The sequence below is a fragment of the Fundulus heteroclitus genome, chromosome 21 (assembly GCF_011125445.2).
Source record: "Fundulus heteroclitus isolate FHET01 chromosome 21, MU-UCD_Fhet_4.1, whole genome shotgun sequence".
Lineage (NCBI taxonomy): Eukaryota > Metazoa > Chordata > Actinopteri > Cyprinodontiformes > Fundulidae > Fundulus > Fundulus heteroclitus.
Window position 1 is genome coordinate 13,794,385 of NC_046381.1, and position 18,875 is coordinate 13,813,259.

The window sequence follows — 18,875 nt, forward strand, 5'->3', positions numbered from 1 at the left end:
GAAAATAAACCACACAAGCATGATGCTGCCACATCCATGTTTCACAGTGGGAATGGGTTGTTATATTAGTTTTCTTTTGCCACACATGGTGTGAATCTTGGCTAAAGAGGCTTCTTATCGCTCTGTTTTGAAAGTGGCTTCCTTCTTGGCACTCTTCAATTATGGCTAGACTTGTTGAAAGGATAAACAACATTTTCAGATTTAGATTTACAAAACCATGTATCTTTTTTCTCCACTTTCCCATTTTTGGGCTGAATTATATCTTACTTAATGAGCTGCCCAATACAGAACTCTGGACTACAGAAATGAAATGTCTACCACTCAACAACTCTTCCCCAGAAGTAACTATAATCATCTTTTCTGAGCTGCTCTGGATGAAAGGAGTTCATAAATCTGTAATATGGACCTGCACCTAAGGGCCCCGAGTTCAACTTTTCCCCTCCTCATCCTCTCAGTCAAAATGTTGCACTGAATACTGACTCTACTGGACACACACACACACCGCAGCCCAATGCGATTCGCAGAGTATGGAGAAGCCTCCGACCGAGCACAAGCTCCCCAACACTTTGAGGCTGGCTGCGTCAGCCCAGTTCTGTACACAGACTGCCAAGATGCGCCAGAGACTCAGCCTAAGCCAAAACTCACAGTGACTCTCCTCACTTCGCTGTGCTTCTCGCTCCCGTGCAGGTGTGGTCCTCTCGTCATAAACACTTTAGTAATGTGCAGCGGCGGGTTCCAGGAATAACCTCAAAAACCAGTTGTGCATGAAATCCGAGGTATTTTCGAGATTCATACGCAACTTCAGCTTCAGTGTTTTTCTTTCCTCGTTTCTCTAGGGAACACAAAAAAAATTCTAACCAATACTTAGAGGGGATGATATTTTAACATTCCATTAGCGTGCAGAAATCCCTGCATTTGCTGCTCCTCCTTGTCTATGTTTCTTCTCCAATTACGTGATTCTTGCTCATATGCAGCAGATCAAAGGGAGCTCTTTAGGCTGCTTGCTCTTGAACCCAGATATTTACATATGCTGTAAAAAAGACATATACCCTTTTTATGACTTTCTGATATTAAATCAGACTAAACCTTTCCTGTTTAAGTTTAGTCATGGTTCCCACAAATATTTGCTAAATGATATATGACGATAAGAAAAATGATATACAGGAGTTTTTAAAAAATAATTTTCTTTAAACTTAAAAGTGTAACCATAGGATGTCTTTATTATCTGATAGAACCATTTTTTAAATTGTAGGATTCCTTCCACATACTACAGTACTTCCAATAGCTTATATTCCTCGCTGCCTTGCTGAATAACCTTTTAGCTCAGCCCACAAATGTTCTATGAGATTAAAAATCAGGGCTTTATGGTGTTCGTGCTAAAACACTGACTTTGTTCTCCGTAAACCCATTGGTGACCAATTTGGTGGTATGCAAAGCACCATTGTCTATTTGGAAGATAAATTTGTGTAAAAGCTTTAACTACCTCTCTAATCTTTAGAGACGTTGCTATAATATTTTCCACATAAACACCAGAACAATATGATGCTACCACCCCATACTTCCCATTTGGGATGATGTCCTAAGCCTTGATGGTCTTTGTGGCCAAAGCTCCCACTGTTAATTAACCAGGTTAGAGGAAATGTTAATATTTTTTCCCCCTGAGTGCCCTGGGGAAATGATAATCTGGCTTTTAATGTGGCTAATGTTTCTTCCTTGATAAGCAGGCCTTTCATCCGTGGATCTCCTTTAACCATGAATGGTGATGCTCTAACCAGATTCAGGCAGCATCTTAATATGTTTAGCCTTTGTTCCGGCCGGGGTTGAGATGCATTTTTTTTTGCACCAAAACACATTCTTCTCTGGGATAAAAAAAAAACTGCCTCCTTTAACATTATATTGGCCAGACATTCCCATGTGGCTTTTACTTGAATAAACTTGACTGAAGATGAATATGGTACCTTCAGGCAACTGCAAATGATATAACACAGATAAACCAGATATTTGGAGGTCCATAATTCTCTTGCCGATATCTTTGTTTGATTTTTCATCATCATGGTGTGAATGTGTGTGTGAATGGAAGAATGACTGACCGTAGTGTTAAGTGCTTTGGATAAAGTTCTATACAAGTACAAGCCATTTACCATTTATCATCCTATGACGTCACACAAGACAGCAATGTGTTTCATCTGATGCCTCTAGCTAACTAAGATTGTGTAAATTAAGCTTTTAAAGGAATAAAATGCCATGATATTATCTAAGTTTTCCCAAATATTCTAAAAACAGAGTACAACAAAAGAATGTTAATCTGATTTAATGTTAGACGGTGAGAAAAAAGGGTACATGTCTTTTTAAACAGTATATTATGATGGACCACTAGGAGGCTCAACTCACACCCAGACCTCAGCAAGTTCACTTTTTTCAGATACGTGTGTTTTTGGCGCGTTTTCTTGTAGTAAGCAATTGATTTGTTGGAATTGATTAAAGAAGGAGATCCTGCCCAGATCTTGTGTTGTCTTCCTTCGATCCCGGCGTGCTTCAACGTACAGGATCAAAGGAAGGCAACAAAAGATCTGGGTAGGATCTCCTTCTTTACTCAACTCCAACAAAAGAATAGCTTACCACCAGTAAACGCACAAAAAACAACAACGAAAAAACAACAACCCACATATCTGAAAAAGTTAACTTGCGTGAGTGGAGCCTCCTAGTGGTATTATCATTATAAAATATTATGTAATGTAATAAAATTTAAAGATCTGAATTAATTTATCAAGAGAATTTACACCACTCCCTTTCAGGGAGGACAATCCAACGTGCAATTAAAAAACTTTTTGTTTCTGTTGTTTTTTCTGGGTTGTTTTTTTTTAAGCATGTTTTTCCTAAGAGCTCCTGAGTAAATTCCTAAACACAAAACAACCAGAGAAATGGGAAAGAAGCTTTAAGTTAATGTGACCCCGCATTAGACTTAATCACTTCTCACCAAATCAACACACATTAAGGGAAAAAGATATTCCAATAAACAGACTGCTCTGGCATGTCTCAATTACTCCGCTTTTAAAGTTGTTGTTTGTTTCGCCGGACATGTATCACACTGCAAAATGTGATGAGCTAAAGTTCGATTTAATCTAATCTGATTAAGTTAAATGGCTTGTTCATTGACACCAGCATTGACCGTTATCACAGGAAAAGCCAGAGCGACTTAGAAAGTGAGACTGAGCCCGCCTGCCCCACGACCCCCGCCCCCCAACCCCCACCTCCCATTTCTTCTTAGTCCAGCAATTACATCTCGTTGCATCATACTATGTGGCTACCTAATAAGAAGCATAGCTTCACCTGACGAGAGGCGAACACACTGAACAGTGCAGTATTTTAGATGCTTTGAAATATTCACCAAGAGTGTGTATTCACTGGTGGCCTCACTGCAGGCAGGTCAAAGAGAAAAAGTGCCAAACAAGTGCTGTTTGCTGTCAGCTTTGACAGAGCTGGGCAGTGAAGGGCAGGGACTCCGACTCGGCACAAGCCCTGGTTATACTGACTGAGACTGAGGCTGTGGGTTTGTTTTCATGTAGTTGTGGGCACCAAAAACTGACTGGAGGCCAAAGCTTGCCAATATTCTGGCCACAGGCCAGTTTTCCCTGTTGCCAATTCACATCCCTATTTCCAACCTACACAATGAAATTTTGTCACTTCTTATTGCGGTTTCATCCCCAATAACTAAATAATTTACACCTACGCAATTAAACTATTTCGTATTTGTTTAGATGTGTTTTGGAGTTCAGATTTTTCATAAACAACAGAAAAATGCATTTGAATGTACATGTCTCACTTAGAATGTAATGGTAAATTGTTTCCAGAAAACAAACTACTACACCATTTATATATTTAATTTGGTTCTGATCCCCACTGGAGTCAGCGGACTCTTCAAAGATACAACAGATTACAACCTCTGATCCACCAAAACTAAACGGAGCAAACTCCTGCAGTTAGATATATATTATCCAAGTCATAAAACCACATTTCCTTACAGTGGACCATGTGCAGAATGCAGAAGACTGTTTTAAGTCAGCTGTTGTCATAGCGGGTACAAAATGTTCCAAATGAGGGTATGGATTGATATCTTGTCTGTACAGAATGTCCTGTGTAAGATTGCTTCACTACTCTCAAAAGGCATTTACAGAATGAACGAACTGCAAAGATGACCAACACTCAAAAGCTTTGTATCCATGTTTGCTGAGGGATTTAAATTCTCTAAATGATTTCATTTAAGATTAATTAGTACGGAAATATCAATAGCCAATGTTTTTAATGCTGTTATGACCGATAACCGATATTAACCTATATATTTTATATATCTTTCTATACCTCTTTGACACTTAAGAAAAAACAACCACCGCACTCACATTGCTTCTCTGCTTCAGTTAAACACTCCACAATCCTGCGCTGCATTACATGCCCAAACAAATACCACATGGCCAACCCCCTCCCCTCCCCTCCCCTCCTGAAACCCAGACACAAACAGCAACAAAATGGAAATAAACATCGATTAATATCATAGCCCAGTTTGACTTATAGAACGTATATGAAAATGTAAAAAAAAGACACCAGCTGAGACTGAGTTTATTGCATACATATATATCCACAGTATGAAAGTGTAACAAAGTAGGAAATTGTGCAGCATGCACACAAAGCTTGAACACTGGGCGATGATGTCATTGTTATCAAAAAGGTATCTATTAGGTTTAAATCAATGTTGCATTTGTTTGGGATGCGCGAGCTAAACTCAAAGCCCCCCAACTATAATTTTTTCAGTATAATTAGACAGCACTATGACACAACCACGTATTACATAACACCATTCCTGTCTGGACACCTTAATTTTAGGGTAAGCATAAGGCGGTATGTGTGCTAACATGACCTGATAGAGTGATATTTGTCAACAGTGTCTCTAAGGGAATATGAAAACAAGAAATCCGTATGTGGGTGTGCGTAGTTTATGGTTGGGGTGTGCAACACTTTTAGACTGATTAGATGCTTTCTACCATTTACTGTTGCAAACGTGGTCATACACTTGATCATTATTATTTTTTTCCATGAAAATTATTGTTTTACCTCTTGGTCACAAGCAGCCCGGCAACTTTTAGGGATGATTTATGACAGGAGCATTAAGATCTTGGAAAGCTTGCTAGATCACACCACTGTCACTTTCCCCTAACTAAATAGATACATTCATATTCGCACACCAGCAGTTTATATTAACCTGACATGTTTTATGAACTTTTTAATGTCAAAATAAAAGACAAATTTCTGTCATGTCTGTGATTTCAGTGGACTGTGTTCTTTGGTCGGATCATTTTTAATCAAGATTTTTTTGTTTTTATGTCTGTCTTTTCTTTAATTTTTATTGTGCCTGTGTTTTTCAACGCTAACAGCATTGTACTGTAGTCGGCCTTCGTTATTTCTGCACCCTACTATAATCGACAATCTTTTGATTAGAATAAAGTAATCACATTAATATAATAATAATAACAATATTATAATTATCATGTGTGTTTGCAGTGAAATTATGTGTGAAATTGAAATTAGTAGGCACAGTCTGTGTCGATGTTTTGAGTTATCTCTGGTCAGCGGCTGAACTTGGATTTGATCCTTCCAGATTAATGATCAGATTCCTCATGCCATCTGGGATTTACTGTTCAACACGAGCAGATGCTGCGAACAAATTGCGGGAATTCCCAATTAGAGGTTCAAATGGGATAAATAAAGAAAAATAATAAAAACATTTCACTAAGAGCAAGATTTTATGCTCTCTGTTAGTGATTGTTTTCGTTGGAATCTAATTGCTATGGTGTCACAGGAGCACACTGAGCCCCTTGGAGAAAAATAACTGAAAATAATGCAGTTGCACACAAATCCTAACTGTTGTGTTTTTAAATAAACGTGAGTCATTTTTTTGTGTGGGTAAAACAAAGGTTACCAGAAAGCTTTACCTTATTAGATGTAGTTTAAAATAAGTTTATTGAAGGAAAAAATGTCAAGATGCACCAAGAAATGATTGGAATAAAATTAATTTGCGGATTTGAGCAACTGTTGAGAAAACCAAAAATCCAGATTTTTCCTGATTATTCAGTGCCTTATATGTCCGCACTACCAGGTTGCATAAACAACAATCTTCAGTGAGGACACCGTTATCGAGTACAGAAGACTCAAGGTTTGTATTTTAAATATGAACCAGGAGTTCAATATTAAAGTCAGTGTAAGCACAGCCATATGATGTTTTTTAAATGGAAACTGTATTTTCTACAAGATGTTAACAAATGTCAAGAATGCGAGAAAGAGCATGACTTTAGCAGATAACAGGAAGGCTCTATTTTATATCTTCCGTCTATTGCTGTACTTGCTGGATTTGGAAAGATTTGCAGCCTTTTGAAAATCAAAATGTTAAAGTACATTCATATTCAATAAATTAGAATATCCATTTCTAAGAGGCTTGTTTGTCAGATTAAACGTTCCCTTTCATTAAGCATGAAAAACAGTTGCTTTTTCTTTTTGGCCAAATACAATATTCTAATCCTAATTGCTGTGTTTTTGTTATCTGGAGGTGAAAAATAATAATTAACAGAAATAAAGATTTTAAAAACGTAATCAGTCTGTGTTTATCTATACAATGTGTTTCACTTAGTGAACTGATTTACTGACAAATTAACTTTTAACACTATTCTATTTTATTGAATATGACTGTATACTGCATGTCTACTGCCTGTAGAAAATACACAGGAAGACTGCTGTTGTAGTAACAATAGCAAATCTACGCAAATTGGAAAATACGTTCTGGTGAGGCTTGTTTGTCAGATTAAAAGTACCTTTTGAAAATAACATCCTTCAGTGTGTTAGACATACGTCTCATTAGGCCCACATTTCTTTTATTGGTCTGATACAACATTACGATCTTAAATGTTTTTTCATTAGCTGCATGAAGAAAATCATTATATTTAACAGAAATAAAGGCTTTAGTCTGTGTATTTGCATTTGTGTGTGTGTCTTACATCTAGTTTTAAATTTTTCTAAATCACAATAAGCCAAAAAAAAAAAAAAAAACAGTATCAGCAGGACAAAGCTTTGCAAAAACCAAAGAACTGAAATCCTCCACAAAATTCTCATTGGTGCATCACTAAAAGCCATAGACGCCATGTTGTCTTAATGGGGGCTGACCATGGAGGTGGTCGAGGGGGCACGGTGATTCAGTGCTTCATGTGCTGCATGTCAGAGCTCCTCAGAGGTAGGTGATGCAAAAAGGTCACCTTTTCCTCCATAGAGAGCGCTGGGTGTAGCAGGACGCCGTGTTCCCTCTGGCCTCCCAGCACCCTGTGGCTCAGTGGGATCGGTGCTAGCGAGGGAATGTCAGCCACTAAGTAAACGCTGCCAAGCAAACTCCAGTGTTCCTTCAAAACTATATTGTCATCAGCTAATAAAATCCCTTCGAATGCTGATCAAAACCCTGACGAATGAGAACGATTTTTCATCATCCTCCTTACAAGAATTGTTGCACAGAAGAAAACAGCAACAACAACATGGGAATACTTGCTTTCTCTCGGCTCCTGTCATCTGCACAGCAGCTGTTAAGCTGTTGTTTTTTAACTCAGCTGGAGGCTGATGTTTATACACAGTGTTCATATTTAATTATCGTGGTGTGTTGTATAATGCTCATTTTCTGTTTTGTTTTTTTGTTTTTTTTTGGTTTGTTTTTTTTGTCTTTTTCTGCAGCTATTTGAACATCTATTCCCTCATCCACTCCTTCATTTTATGTATTTCAAGCGTATAGATCAGGACATGGGAGCATGAATTTCAACAAGCAGCACACTTTATTTTTCATGGCTTCACTTTCATGTCCGTTTTAGTTTTTAATGCTCTGCCGCTCCTGCCTGTCCGCGCCTATACGGCGGTGCAATAAAACTCCTGCGGCTTTTGCTGTGGCGCCCCGAGATTATCACCATCTGGCCACCCCTCTCAAAAGTTTCTGGGGGCGCCCCTGGTAACAGCCGTAGCACAATATGTTCCGGTTCCTTTTCGATCAATTAAATACATTCGGTTTTTTTCTAAATAGATGTGCAGATGTGCACTCCTGTCGATGCTGGCGTGTATTTGTAAGCAGTGTAAGGAGAAAGACTGTGTTGTACCCGCCCCCCTTGTACTGTAGTAAACCCTGCTTACACTTGAAGGGGAGGAGGAAGGGGGGCGAGGGGGACCCCCACATGATTTAATTCAGTTAAATTAAAAACGTGAGCGTGTTCTGCCTCGAAATAAAGCCGTAATAAAGTTCCAGCGTAGCAGCAATCCCAGCCGTATTTGAGGTAAGCTGGCAGGTTTTGGTTGGGCAATGGTCCTCCTGATCGACCAAAACAATGGAGGGTTTTTCCGTCCATACTGTTTTGCTGTTGCGGTCCGGAGATTCCTCTTTGCACAGAACATCGCCGCGCAAACAGCAGAATCCACACACACACAAATAATAAAAAAAAACAACAAGACAGATCGGCGTCCAGCGGTCATTTCTGCGCGGCTTACCTTTGTCTTGGCTCGACGAGATGCTCTCCTCCTCTTTGGGATTTGCAACCTGTGTTATTATGGACGTGTTGTCCATGGAAACGAGATGTTGCGCACCTTCGGCTGCAGCGCTTTTATTCCTCGGCGATCATCACCCGGCGCGCTGCTACAGCTACAGTCCCCCGGCCGTGCGCAGGCTGCTGCTGCTGCTGCTGCTGCTGCGGCTACGCACACCATTAAAATCCCATTTCACTGGAACCGTGCGAGTCCCATCCGCTCAAAAAAAAAAAAAAAAAAAAAAAAAAAAAAAAAAAAAAAAAAAAAAAAAACCGGAAGGGGGAAGAAGGAGAAAAAAAACACGTCGGGGAGAAGAAAGCGCACCGGGGGATCGTTTTTCAGACGTGAGGTGACAGCTCCGACGTGCAGGACACAAACAAAAGCGTCAGTCCTGCTCTGAAGCCGCCGTATGTGTCCTCTGTGGTCGCTGCTGCTGCTGCTGCTGCTGCTGCAGGCAGCTACAGCCCCCGCCTTCTGCCGCGGCTCTAGCTGCTACTGTACGCTCCGGCTTCGGTCCATGCGCTACAATATCAGCTGCGTGATTTGGTTACAGTGTTTATCCAGAGATGGCGACCGTCCCCCTGCCTGCCGCTGGCTTGCAGGCGCGCCACAACAACGCGCCTCCAGCGTGGCTGTTAGACTCGGTGTAACAGCCACGCTAAAAAAAAAAATAGCCTGTTTTCCTACTTGACACTTTATATTTTAGGCACACACACACACACACACACACACACACACACACACACACACACACACACACACACACACACACACACACGATAAATAAAGAAAGAAAGAAATGAAAACCAATAACAACAGCAGTTATTTACCCTGTCTCTCACATTATAATTTGCACATTTTTAGTTTCTCAGGGAGCGAATCGCACAGTTCTTTAGCTTGAAGATTAATTTTTTTTCCTAATGACTATTTGCATACTCTTAACTTCTTCGGGAGTGTTTGTCCAACACAATTCATGCAACTGCACAGTAATTTACATCATCTGTAAAGCCGTCTTTTTTTTTTTTTTTTTTTTTTTGACCTGACCAGCAATTATATTGAACGCTTCAATCTTTCTAATGACTGTTTGCACACTTTTCAACCTCCCAGGTAGCGTTTTGCCTGACACATCGATGCAAATTGCACAGTAATTTGCATTGGCTGCTATTTGTCTTCTTTGACTCAAACATTAAAGTGTTTAACACATATTAGTTGCTAAGAACTATTTGCACCTTTTTAGAATCCCAGGAAGTGTTGTCTGCGTCTGTGTGTTATGTGAATCTCACCAAAATGTCCATATGGTGACATTATGACGATAAAATTGTTGATTCATCTTGGTTCTGAATGCAATAATCCATTTATGTTCAAATATAATGTCTAAGTACTTCCAGAGCCTTAAAATTGTTTAAACGTCTTTCTTTCTTTCTTTCTTTCTTTCTTTCTTTCTTTCTTTCTTTCTTTCTTTCTTTCTTTCTTTCTTTCTTTCTTTCTTTCTTTCTTTCTTTCTGTCTTAATGCCAAAGCGGGCCCAACAGATTTTAGTTTCACAAAATCATGAAACTAAAATCCAGGCCCCAAACTCCTGATGGCAATCGGAGAACAGGGATGTGAGAAAGACCCCGCACCTGCCTCCACCTGCTCAAATGTCGTGTTGTTGCATGTTGTTCTCTCAAGTGTTTCTAAAAAAGGGAGGGCCTAAAGGGGGGGGGGGGGGGGCATGGTGCACCCCTTTCCAGAAAGCAGCCTGTGCCAATGCCTACCACCCTCCCCGGCGACCCCCAAGCACCCCATCCACAACCCTCCATGTCTAAAAGCGAATGGGGACAGACCAGGCCACCAGTGGAGAAGCGTACACAAACAGCCCCCCCCCCCCCCCCCATTTTCTTTTTGCCAAAATTTTAAAAGTTCCCTTAAATTTTGCCTGAGAAATAGAGATTAAGGTGCTTTTACTGTCAAGCGCACAATGTCATAAAGGGGTGCGGAACAAGTTGTTCTATGACATTTTTTTCCCCCTTTAGCAAAAGTGGTGGGGCGTTTCCTTTAGCTGTGTGTCTATGTGTGTGTGTGTGTGTGTGTGTGTGGGGGGGGGGGGGTTACAGAGGGAGGGGCTTGGCTTGCCTAGGGTGCCATTCATGTAAGAACCAGCATTAAGCATGTGTGTGTAATTCATTCTCTGTGTGTGTGCGACCGTGTTCTGTGAAAGCCTCGGAGGTTTGTTAGAGATCATTAGTGATCAAACCAAAGGATGCAGTGGACAGGTCAAAGGTAAAGTTGTGGAGAAGTTAATAGGGGGTACGGATTCTATAACACTATTCTAAGTTTTGAACATCTCACAGAGCATTTCCGAACCAACATTTGGAGATAGAAAGAAAGAATATGGCAGTATTGCAAACCCACCTAGACGTGCACGTCCTGCTACACCGGCCACCCGAGTAAGGGGGGATGAGCTGCAGCAATCCACAGCTCAGTTCTCATGACGGGTTTTAGTCATGCACCCCACAAATCTGGCCCTTAGGGAAGAGTAGGAAGAAGAAAACTACTATAAGTTCAGTTTACCAAAGAGGGGAGACAGCATGTTGGAGAAGGTGCTCTGGTCAGAAGGGTACTTAGCTTCAGCAGTCACAGGGAAGTTGGTCAGAGTTAAAGGTGAAAATTATTGGAAGAAAATCTGTTAAAGGCTCCAAATGACTTGAGACTGTGGCAGAGGTTCACCTTCCTGCACAGCCGGAGCAACAATGGAATGGTTTCCGATTAAAGTCTGTGGCAAGGCTTACACTGCAAAAACGGAACTAAAAATAAGTAAAATCTTCTTACAATTAGTGGATCTGTCCTTGATTTGAGCAGGTAAATAAGATGATCTGCCAATAGAATAAGATTTGTGCACTTAAAATAGGAACAATTCATCTCCATCATCTTATTTCAAGTGCAGGATGTCTAATTATCTTAATTTAGGGGTCAAAATACTCATTCCATTGGCAAATGATCATATTTACCTGCTCAGATCAAGGACAAAAACACCATGTTTAAGAACATTTTGCTTATTTATAGATCTGTTTTTGCAGTGTACAAACTGATGTTCAGAGACGCTCTGTCTCCAATCTGAGTACTTGAGCTTGATTAGGTCAAAGTTTATTCAGGTGTTATAATTATCCAATTCAAGCTTTAGTTCAAAGCTTGGGATCTTGTTTTCTAACCCAACTGCACCTTAAATGTCTTTAAACTGCAATGTATCGCTGACCTGTCCCCTCTGCTCCTTGGTCTTCATGTAATGTTCTTTAACAAAATTCTGAGGTCTTATACAGGGATAAAAAAAATAAATAATGCATTCTCTTTATTAATTAGGATGTCCGAAGGCAGATATTTAAACTGGATTTCTTTTATGGCTATAACATTTAGGTGGACTGAACACAAATGCGCATCATATTTTTCAGATTTTGAAAGTCGCGTACCATTCTCCTTCGACATAGCAATTATTAACTACTTTTTATTGGTGTATGACATAAAAATAAACTAGAATACATATAGTTTTTGGGTCATAACATTACAAAATGTGAAAAACAAAAGGTTTATGAGGGATTTTGCTTCGGCTGTGCCTGTTAGGTAACACCGACCATCCAGCCAACAAAATGTTTTGAAATCCTTCAGTTCAAAAAACACAAAAGGTCTGTTAATTACATTACAACTGTCTCCACATGTTGCAGCTGTTTGTGGGGTTTTGGTTAATTTTTTTCTTTCTTTATTTTTTTTTTTGTACCAATGGGTGTAACTTTTTCCTTCTGCACTTTATAATGGGAAGCTTTTTGCAAAGTTGGGAACACAATACTACAGTCTTAGTTTTCTGTTTTTTTGGTAAATGTGTTTGTTTTTTTGGTGATAAAAACATCCTTAAAAACACAGGTTGTTTTAATAATTGTAGAAATAGTGTAGGCGGTGCCCTGGTGCATTCATAAGTGCTTCCAAGAAACCTGTGTGCACCAACGAATGCCAACAGCATGAGTGATGTTGCAGAAAGTCTGATTAGACCCTGGACAGTTGCCCTTCTCTGGATCTTGTCACTTTACATCATGAAGATAATGTCCACATTCTTTAGAAAATGGACAATTCCACATATTTTTAAACCTAAAATAGATTTTATTGTAATGCGGCAAAAGTATTTGACAAGGATAATCTGAGTAAATACAAATGAGCTATCCAAACCAACCAGGCCCTATGTAAACCAATAACTTCCCGTTGTTAAACCATTCATTAATAGTGATTAATCAAACATTTTGGACATTTTTATTCAGTATCATTTGAGATTTGATGACTGCCAGTCCTAAAGGAAAATAAGAATGGAAGACATAATGTCTGTATCCTTAAGGATCTCAAGAAATGCCGCATCATCTAAAGAAATTTAGGAACAGATGAAAAGCATAGTCTTTAAAAAAAAAAAGGGTTCCAAAACTTTGGGACTCCAGTGAACCACAGTGAGAGCCGTTATCTACAAATGGAGAAAGTAAGTAAGTATTTCTATAGCGCCTTTCATTAAGATGATGATGCTGCCCTCAACTCCCAGGTGTGGCTGGTAGTCGAATTGTAGTGGATCATAAAGTGTTTCACGAGAGCAAAAACAATTTAAAAACACAAAACATGCTTAAGCAAATGCTTGTCTAAATAAAAATGTCTTTAGATGTTTCTTAAAAGAGACTGTGGATTCTGTGCAGCATAGTGACAGAGGGAGCCAGCACTTGAAAAGCATAATCGCTGTGATTTTTGGTCAGAGGTACCACCAACAACATTTGAGTTGATGACCTTAAAGTCCTAGGCAGACAAAGATGCTTCAAAAGATCCTGAATCTATTCAGGAGCCTGCTCCAAAAGATAAAAAACAAATTTCCTAAATGTATCCTAATGTACACAGGTAAGAAGTGCATGAGGTTAGAACAGGAGTAATGTGTGTCCTTCTGTTTGTTTTAGTCAGCAGCCATGGTGCAGCATCTTGCACAGACTGAGGATTTACTTAAACAGTTAAAAGACTATTGCAATTGTCTAAACGAGAAGAAATAAAAGCATGATCAATCATTTCCAGTTCAGTCTGACATGAATGCTCTTAATTTTGAAATATTCCTTAAATGATAAAAGCAGTTATGAACTAGTGTTTTCCAATGATTGTCAAAAGATAAGGAGCTGTCAAGCATGACACGCAGGATTCAGAGATTATGTTTCATGGTTGGAGTTAAGGAATCCTCCGGGGAGTTGCCAGCCTAAGACAATAAATAAAGATATCATCCGTCACATCCGGCTTTAAAGTAACCCCAGTCTAGCATGGTGGTATCAGTGTGAACGACCGTGGTCTAGTGAAAGACTGGAAGTAAATCTGATTAAGATGATGTTGCATGACCTCGAATAATCCTTCATGATCCAAAAACCTTCCATTCTGCAAAGAAGACGGGGCCAATATTCCTCCACGGTGGCGTTCAGACTGTTTACCTGTTACTGCAAGCAGCCGGTGCCGCTTAGACGGACTAGCCATACCAGTTTTCAGGTTTATGGAGCAATTACTTTTCACACAGAGCTAGGCTGATTTGGACAGCTTCTTCCCTCAATCAGGATCAATTGAAAACTGCTTTTAGTAAATGCTCTGCTCATATTTGTTTGACATTAGATTTGCTTGATGATCTAAAACATTTAGATGTGACTAAAAAGCAGAAACATAAGAAACCTGTAAGGAGGCAAATGTTCTGTACATTTGTCTACTTATTTTTTCTGCACGTTTGATTACTCTTTTCTGTGGTTGGTGAAACCAAGCAATGATGTTGATTTTTTTTAAAAAGATTTTCCTATCAAATAATTACATTTCCACTTAATCTTTGCAGAATATTTATGGGTATGTATTTGGTAACAGCTTAAGAATAGTCAGAGAACAGCCAGACGTGGATTTGGCCTGGGTTTTAGTTATTATAATATTCTAATTATTTTTTGCAAGATCTAAATCACATCAGAATTATACAATAGAAAACAGAAGCTGCAATTTAAAGGCTATAGTACAAAACACTATACTTCAGTGGTGCTTTTAAAATCTTAATTCTTAGCAAATCTATTGAAAAGAACAGAATTTCCAGTCAAAAAGGTTTTCACCACATAAAAATAGCTCGTTGCTTGAAATGGATACAGAACTACTTCTACAACAGTGGGGTCCAGATTTTTGGCCAAGTGGGCCAACTTAAAGTGGGAATCACTTGTTTTTTAATTATATTTTATTTTTATTTTTTACACACTCAAACTAAACATGGAATATTTTATTGAAGTAGCCTGGTTTTTGTATAAAATGTATCCAATTAATTTTACTGATAGGTTTTAGAGGATTCGTCGGTCATTTGTTTCTATCCGGTTTCAAATGAAATACACAAAACAAAAACAACAAGGCGGCGACAGACATTTCTTGAAACAGGAAGGATTGCATTACAGGTGCATTACACCTTCATGTGTTGTTCGGCTCATGAAGACCTTTTACCCTGGGAATGCCCTGGGAAACAACCAGGACTCATCTTTGTGCAGCTCCGGCCTCAATGGACCGTAGAATAACAACGGAGGGGGGGGGATAAAGTGGTTTTCTGGTCCACTGCCAGCGGTGACGCATTCGGCAGCCTTCCCCAGTCACATCAGCTGTTCCCTTTAATGGAGCCCTGCAAAACAGCGCCCCGAAGGACCCCACCTGGGAGACGGGCGTCTGATGATGGCGCACGGACAGAAGGGGAAACGGCGGTAAGTGCGGCCTGTCATCTGCCGATGCCGCTCATAATGAGTGTGTAATCTCCTTGTCGACATGTTGCTCTCAATGTGGGTCAGCGGTTGTGTCCCGGTGGCCCCACGACAACGAACGTGTACAACTGACACCACGACACAGCTCCTCACAGCTACTTTGCACAATCACGTTCTCCTCTCAGCACCTGACAGCCCCGTCTCGGGTTACTGGGTCGACCCAGACTGGACAGCTAATTGAAATCTGATGACATACAAAAACCCCACAGCAAGTGCATGCAGTGGATACAATAGATAAGGAACGAAAGTAAAATCAAATCTAAGCTGTCTGGAGCATCAACGCAGATGTTGGTGAGGATATATTATTGTTCTAAGTAAAGGGAAGATTGATTCGGGACATATTTGAACATATTTCTTTCCCCGTTATTGATATTTAAGAAGTTTCTAAACTATAAATAATGCAATTATTAGTACTGGAAAAGAAGTCACACCTCCTTAACTTTTTCATTTTGATCCAGCCACAAAATACATGTGTGTATTTTAAAGAGATTTTATGTGATAAACAAAAACAAAGTAGCACATAAGTGTGAGGGGAAGAAAGTTTTCATAATGATAAAAATCAGAAAAGTGTGGCATATATTCATATTCTGCCCCCGAGTCAGTGCTTTTTAATTAATTTTAGATGCTGGTCCAAGGACATGATTTTACCAGTTTGCAAGCACAAATACTGACGTTTTTTCCACCCTCTTTTTTTTTTTGCAAATCCGCTGAAGCTCAGTCTGATTTGACGTAGAGCAGATGTGAATAACAGGCTTCAGGTTTTTCCACAGATTCTCAGTTGGATTAAGCTCTGGACTTTGACTGGGCCATTCTAACACATCAGTATGTTTGGATCTTTAAACTATTCAGCAGGTCTAACTCCAAAAGGGCTCAAGAGGACCCACACTAGATGACAACAGCAGGTCTGAACAGTCCTTCACTACACAAATAAATGGAGGTCGGACTCCGCAAGCTAGCATTAGTGCATCTAGCGGTGATCCTGATGCTGCACGGACACCTGTTGCTGATGATTTAGCTTCAGAAAGAGAAGTCAACAATGCGTTGCATAAGATGAGCAGAGGCCAGACTTGTTGGTCAGAGGATCAGGTGCAGTATGCTGCTGATGAGAGGGCGGGAAGCACCAAACCAATAGAGCAAAGATGAACCAAAGACCTGCTGGAGACTTTTTTAAGTAACCTCATATCTTAATTCTAAGGTAGGTTATTGTCGTTATTTTTAGATGAAGACTACTGCTCTCTAAATAATTATTAATATTTAACATTTTACTGTATGTGCAAAACCTGCTGATATATTTCAGTTATTCTAAGTACTAAAACTGGCACTTATAAATTCTTGATGGAGCGAAATGTTCTTACAATGTGGCTCATGTTTTCTGCTTCTTTTTACTTTATCTTTCAGCTTCTGCTATCACCTATCCGTATCTATCCTTGTGTGTGAAGGAAGTGGAGACAGCTTGTTTTTGTTCCCATCCAGTCGACTATACAGGGTGAGGGCTGATAACTTTTTAAATTTCACATATTTCTGCATACAGCTCATGTTATCTGATGGAAAATGTTATATTAAATATGATTAAATATTCAAATATGTACGCAGAGACCCTGTGTATGGCTGGTCAACATATTGAATTTTTGAAGATACTAAGTTAATAAGGTAGCGTGGGTTTGTTGAGGCCAGGCCAGGAAACGGTAACAGTGATAAGCTTATTGAAATATTAAATCTAAAACTTATCACTTCTTTATGTTTTTAAGGATTATTTGCTTTATATTTTTAGTTTTTGATGTTTTTTGATGTTCATATTAACACCACGAGCCTTGAAGTTAATAGAAGTGGCTTTATGACACTTTGAACTTGGCTCATTTGGATTTGATTTAGAACTGGCTTTATCCTTTTCCATTTTTGTACAATGGAAGTATTGATTTATAGACAGATTTATATAAGAAAATATTACCCATGTCTCCGTCTCATATTTGTATGACATTAAGGGGAGTATACCGGCATTGTGTGTGTTGAGAAATGGGCAAATAAGTTATCCTTCAGAGCCCCCCCACCAGCACCTGCAGAAAGAAATCTCTGGAGCCGCCACTGCTTCTCTACAGCTTTATCGCTGACCCGTTTTTTTCCAGTGGTCTGTATGATGCCATTTGTTTAATAATATTCTCTTAGAAACCCCTGAAGCCTTCACAGACCAGCTACATTCATAATGAGATTAAATTAGACAGATCCACTCTATTAACAATGGGCTGCGGAGGACAATTGGTTGTACTGTTCTTGATTAAGGTAAACAGGACTGAATACAAATGCATTCCCTCTAGTTCATAATTGTCCACTATGCTGTATGTGTGCATCACAAGGTTTCTGTTTAAATAAATGTGACAAAATGTTGAAAATGTCATGTGTGAACAATTGTTCAAGCTTAGAGTCTGGTATTTTAACCTGTTAAAATGTAGCTTTGATAGTTATTTTCAGTATTCCTACTTTACTTATCTGAACACCGTACCAGGAGAGCAGCAGCAGTGATAGAAACCGAGATGTGCTGCTGGTGAGGGAAACTTGCAGCTCAAGACTCCGAGAGGAAAAGCTGCTGTTACATTGAGCCCAGAGCTTGTTGTCAGCGCCCTCTAGTGTCTGAAATCGGCTACTGCGTATTCTGCGCCTACAAGAAAACGTTTACCAAAGTTAGCTGGAAATTATAACAACCATCCTAGCAGGCATGAACCTTACAGAGATCGTTTGTTTTTTTACAGTAATCCTTTTCAAAATGTCCACATAACACTTACAATATACAAATTAAATAAACTAAAAACCAAAGACATGCTGGAAAGATTTAAAGTAAATTTAAAAAAGTACATTTGGTAGTACATCGCTACTACAGATATCGTACGGAACAGAAGTAGTCTGTCATCTTTTGGTTATTCATATTTTAACTCCAAACAGCCATTCTTTTACAGTCCTCTGTAGCAACATTTTATCAGCTCTTCTAAAGGTTTCCCATTAATGCCTTTGGACAAAGGCTGCTTTTCTCTCATTTTAAATCCAGTACTCTGATGCCCGAGGCCTCTTTGGTCCGCAGGTTACTTTTGCCATCAGCACAGCAATTAAACAGTAACTAGAAGAATGTCAATGCAATCTACGCACTGACATCTAGTTGTCATGTAGATAGCATCAAATGGTTATTTTGGAGAGATAAGCGCCTTTTTTTTCAAAGTTTTTTCAGTGTGAAAATATTCTGCTGCACGAATTTGTTTTATTATTTCAAAGGGAACTTATTTCGGTGCTTTTTATACCTGCTATGGAGCAGAAGGGTAAAAAGCTCACTCCTGATTTTAAGCGTGAATGGAGAACATAAAAGTGAGGGGCCACATGATCCCTCTGACTTTGAGTTTTAGCCAGGAGGAGTCAAAAGTTCCTTGGCTTCTTGCCAAGCGTTCATAGAAAAATCGCCTTTTGATCCTAGTGTCAGCTCTTCCAATCAGCATAAAGGGAAAGC

At 39.4% G+C, this 18,875-nt stretch overlaps 1 protein-coding gene across 2 annotated transcripts in view; it reads right to left on the minus strand.

Annotated features, from left to right (window-relative positions):
- The window catches only part of ctdspla (CTD (carboxy-terminal domain, RNA polymerase II, polypeptide A) small phosphatase-like a), a 49,710-nt gene extending 40,482 nt beyond the window's left edge, over nt 1-9,228 (minus strand). Inside the window, exon 1 of one of the 2 annotated variants that reach the window (XM_021307357.2) lies at nt 8,557-9,228. In XM_021307357.2, coding sequence (XP_021163032.1) covers nt 8,557-8,632 — 76 coding nt within the window. In that variant the 5' untranslated portion in view covers nt 8,633-9,228. The remainder of the gene's footprint in view (nt 1-8,556) is intronic. The other variant, XM_012880185.3, reaches the window with a different exon arrangement.
- Nucleotides 9,229-18,875: the final 9,647 nt, after the last annotated feature.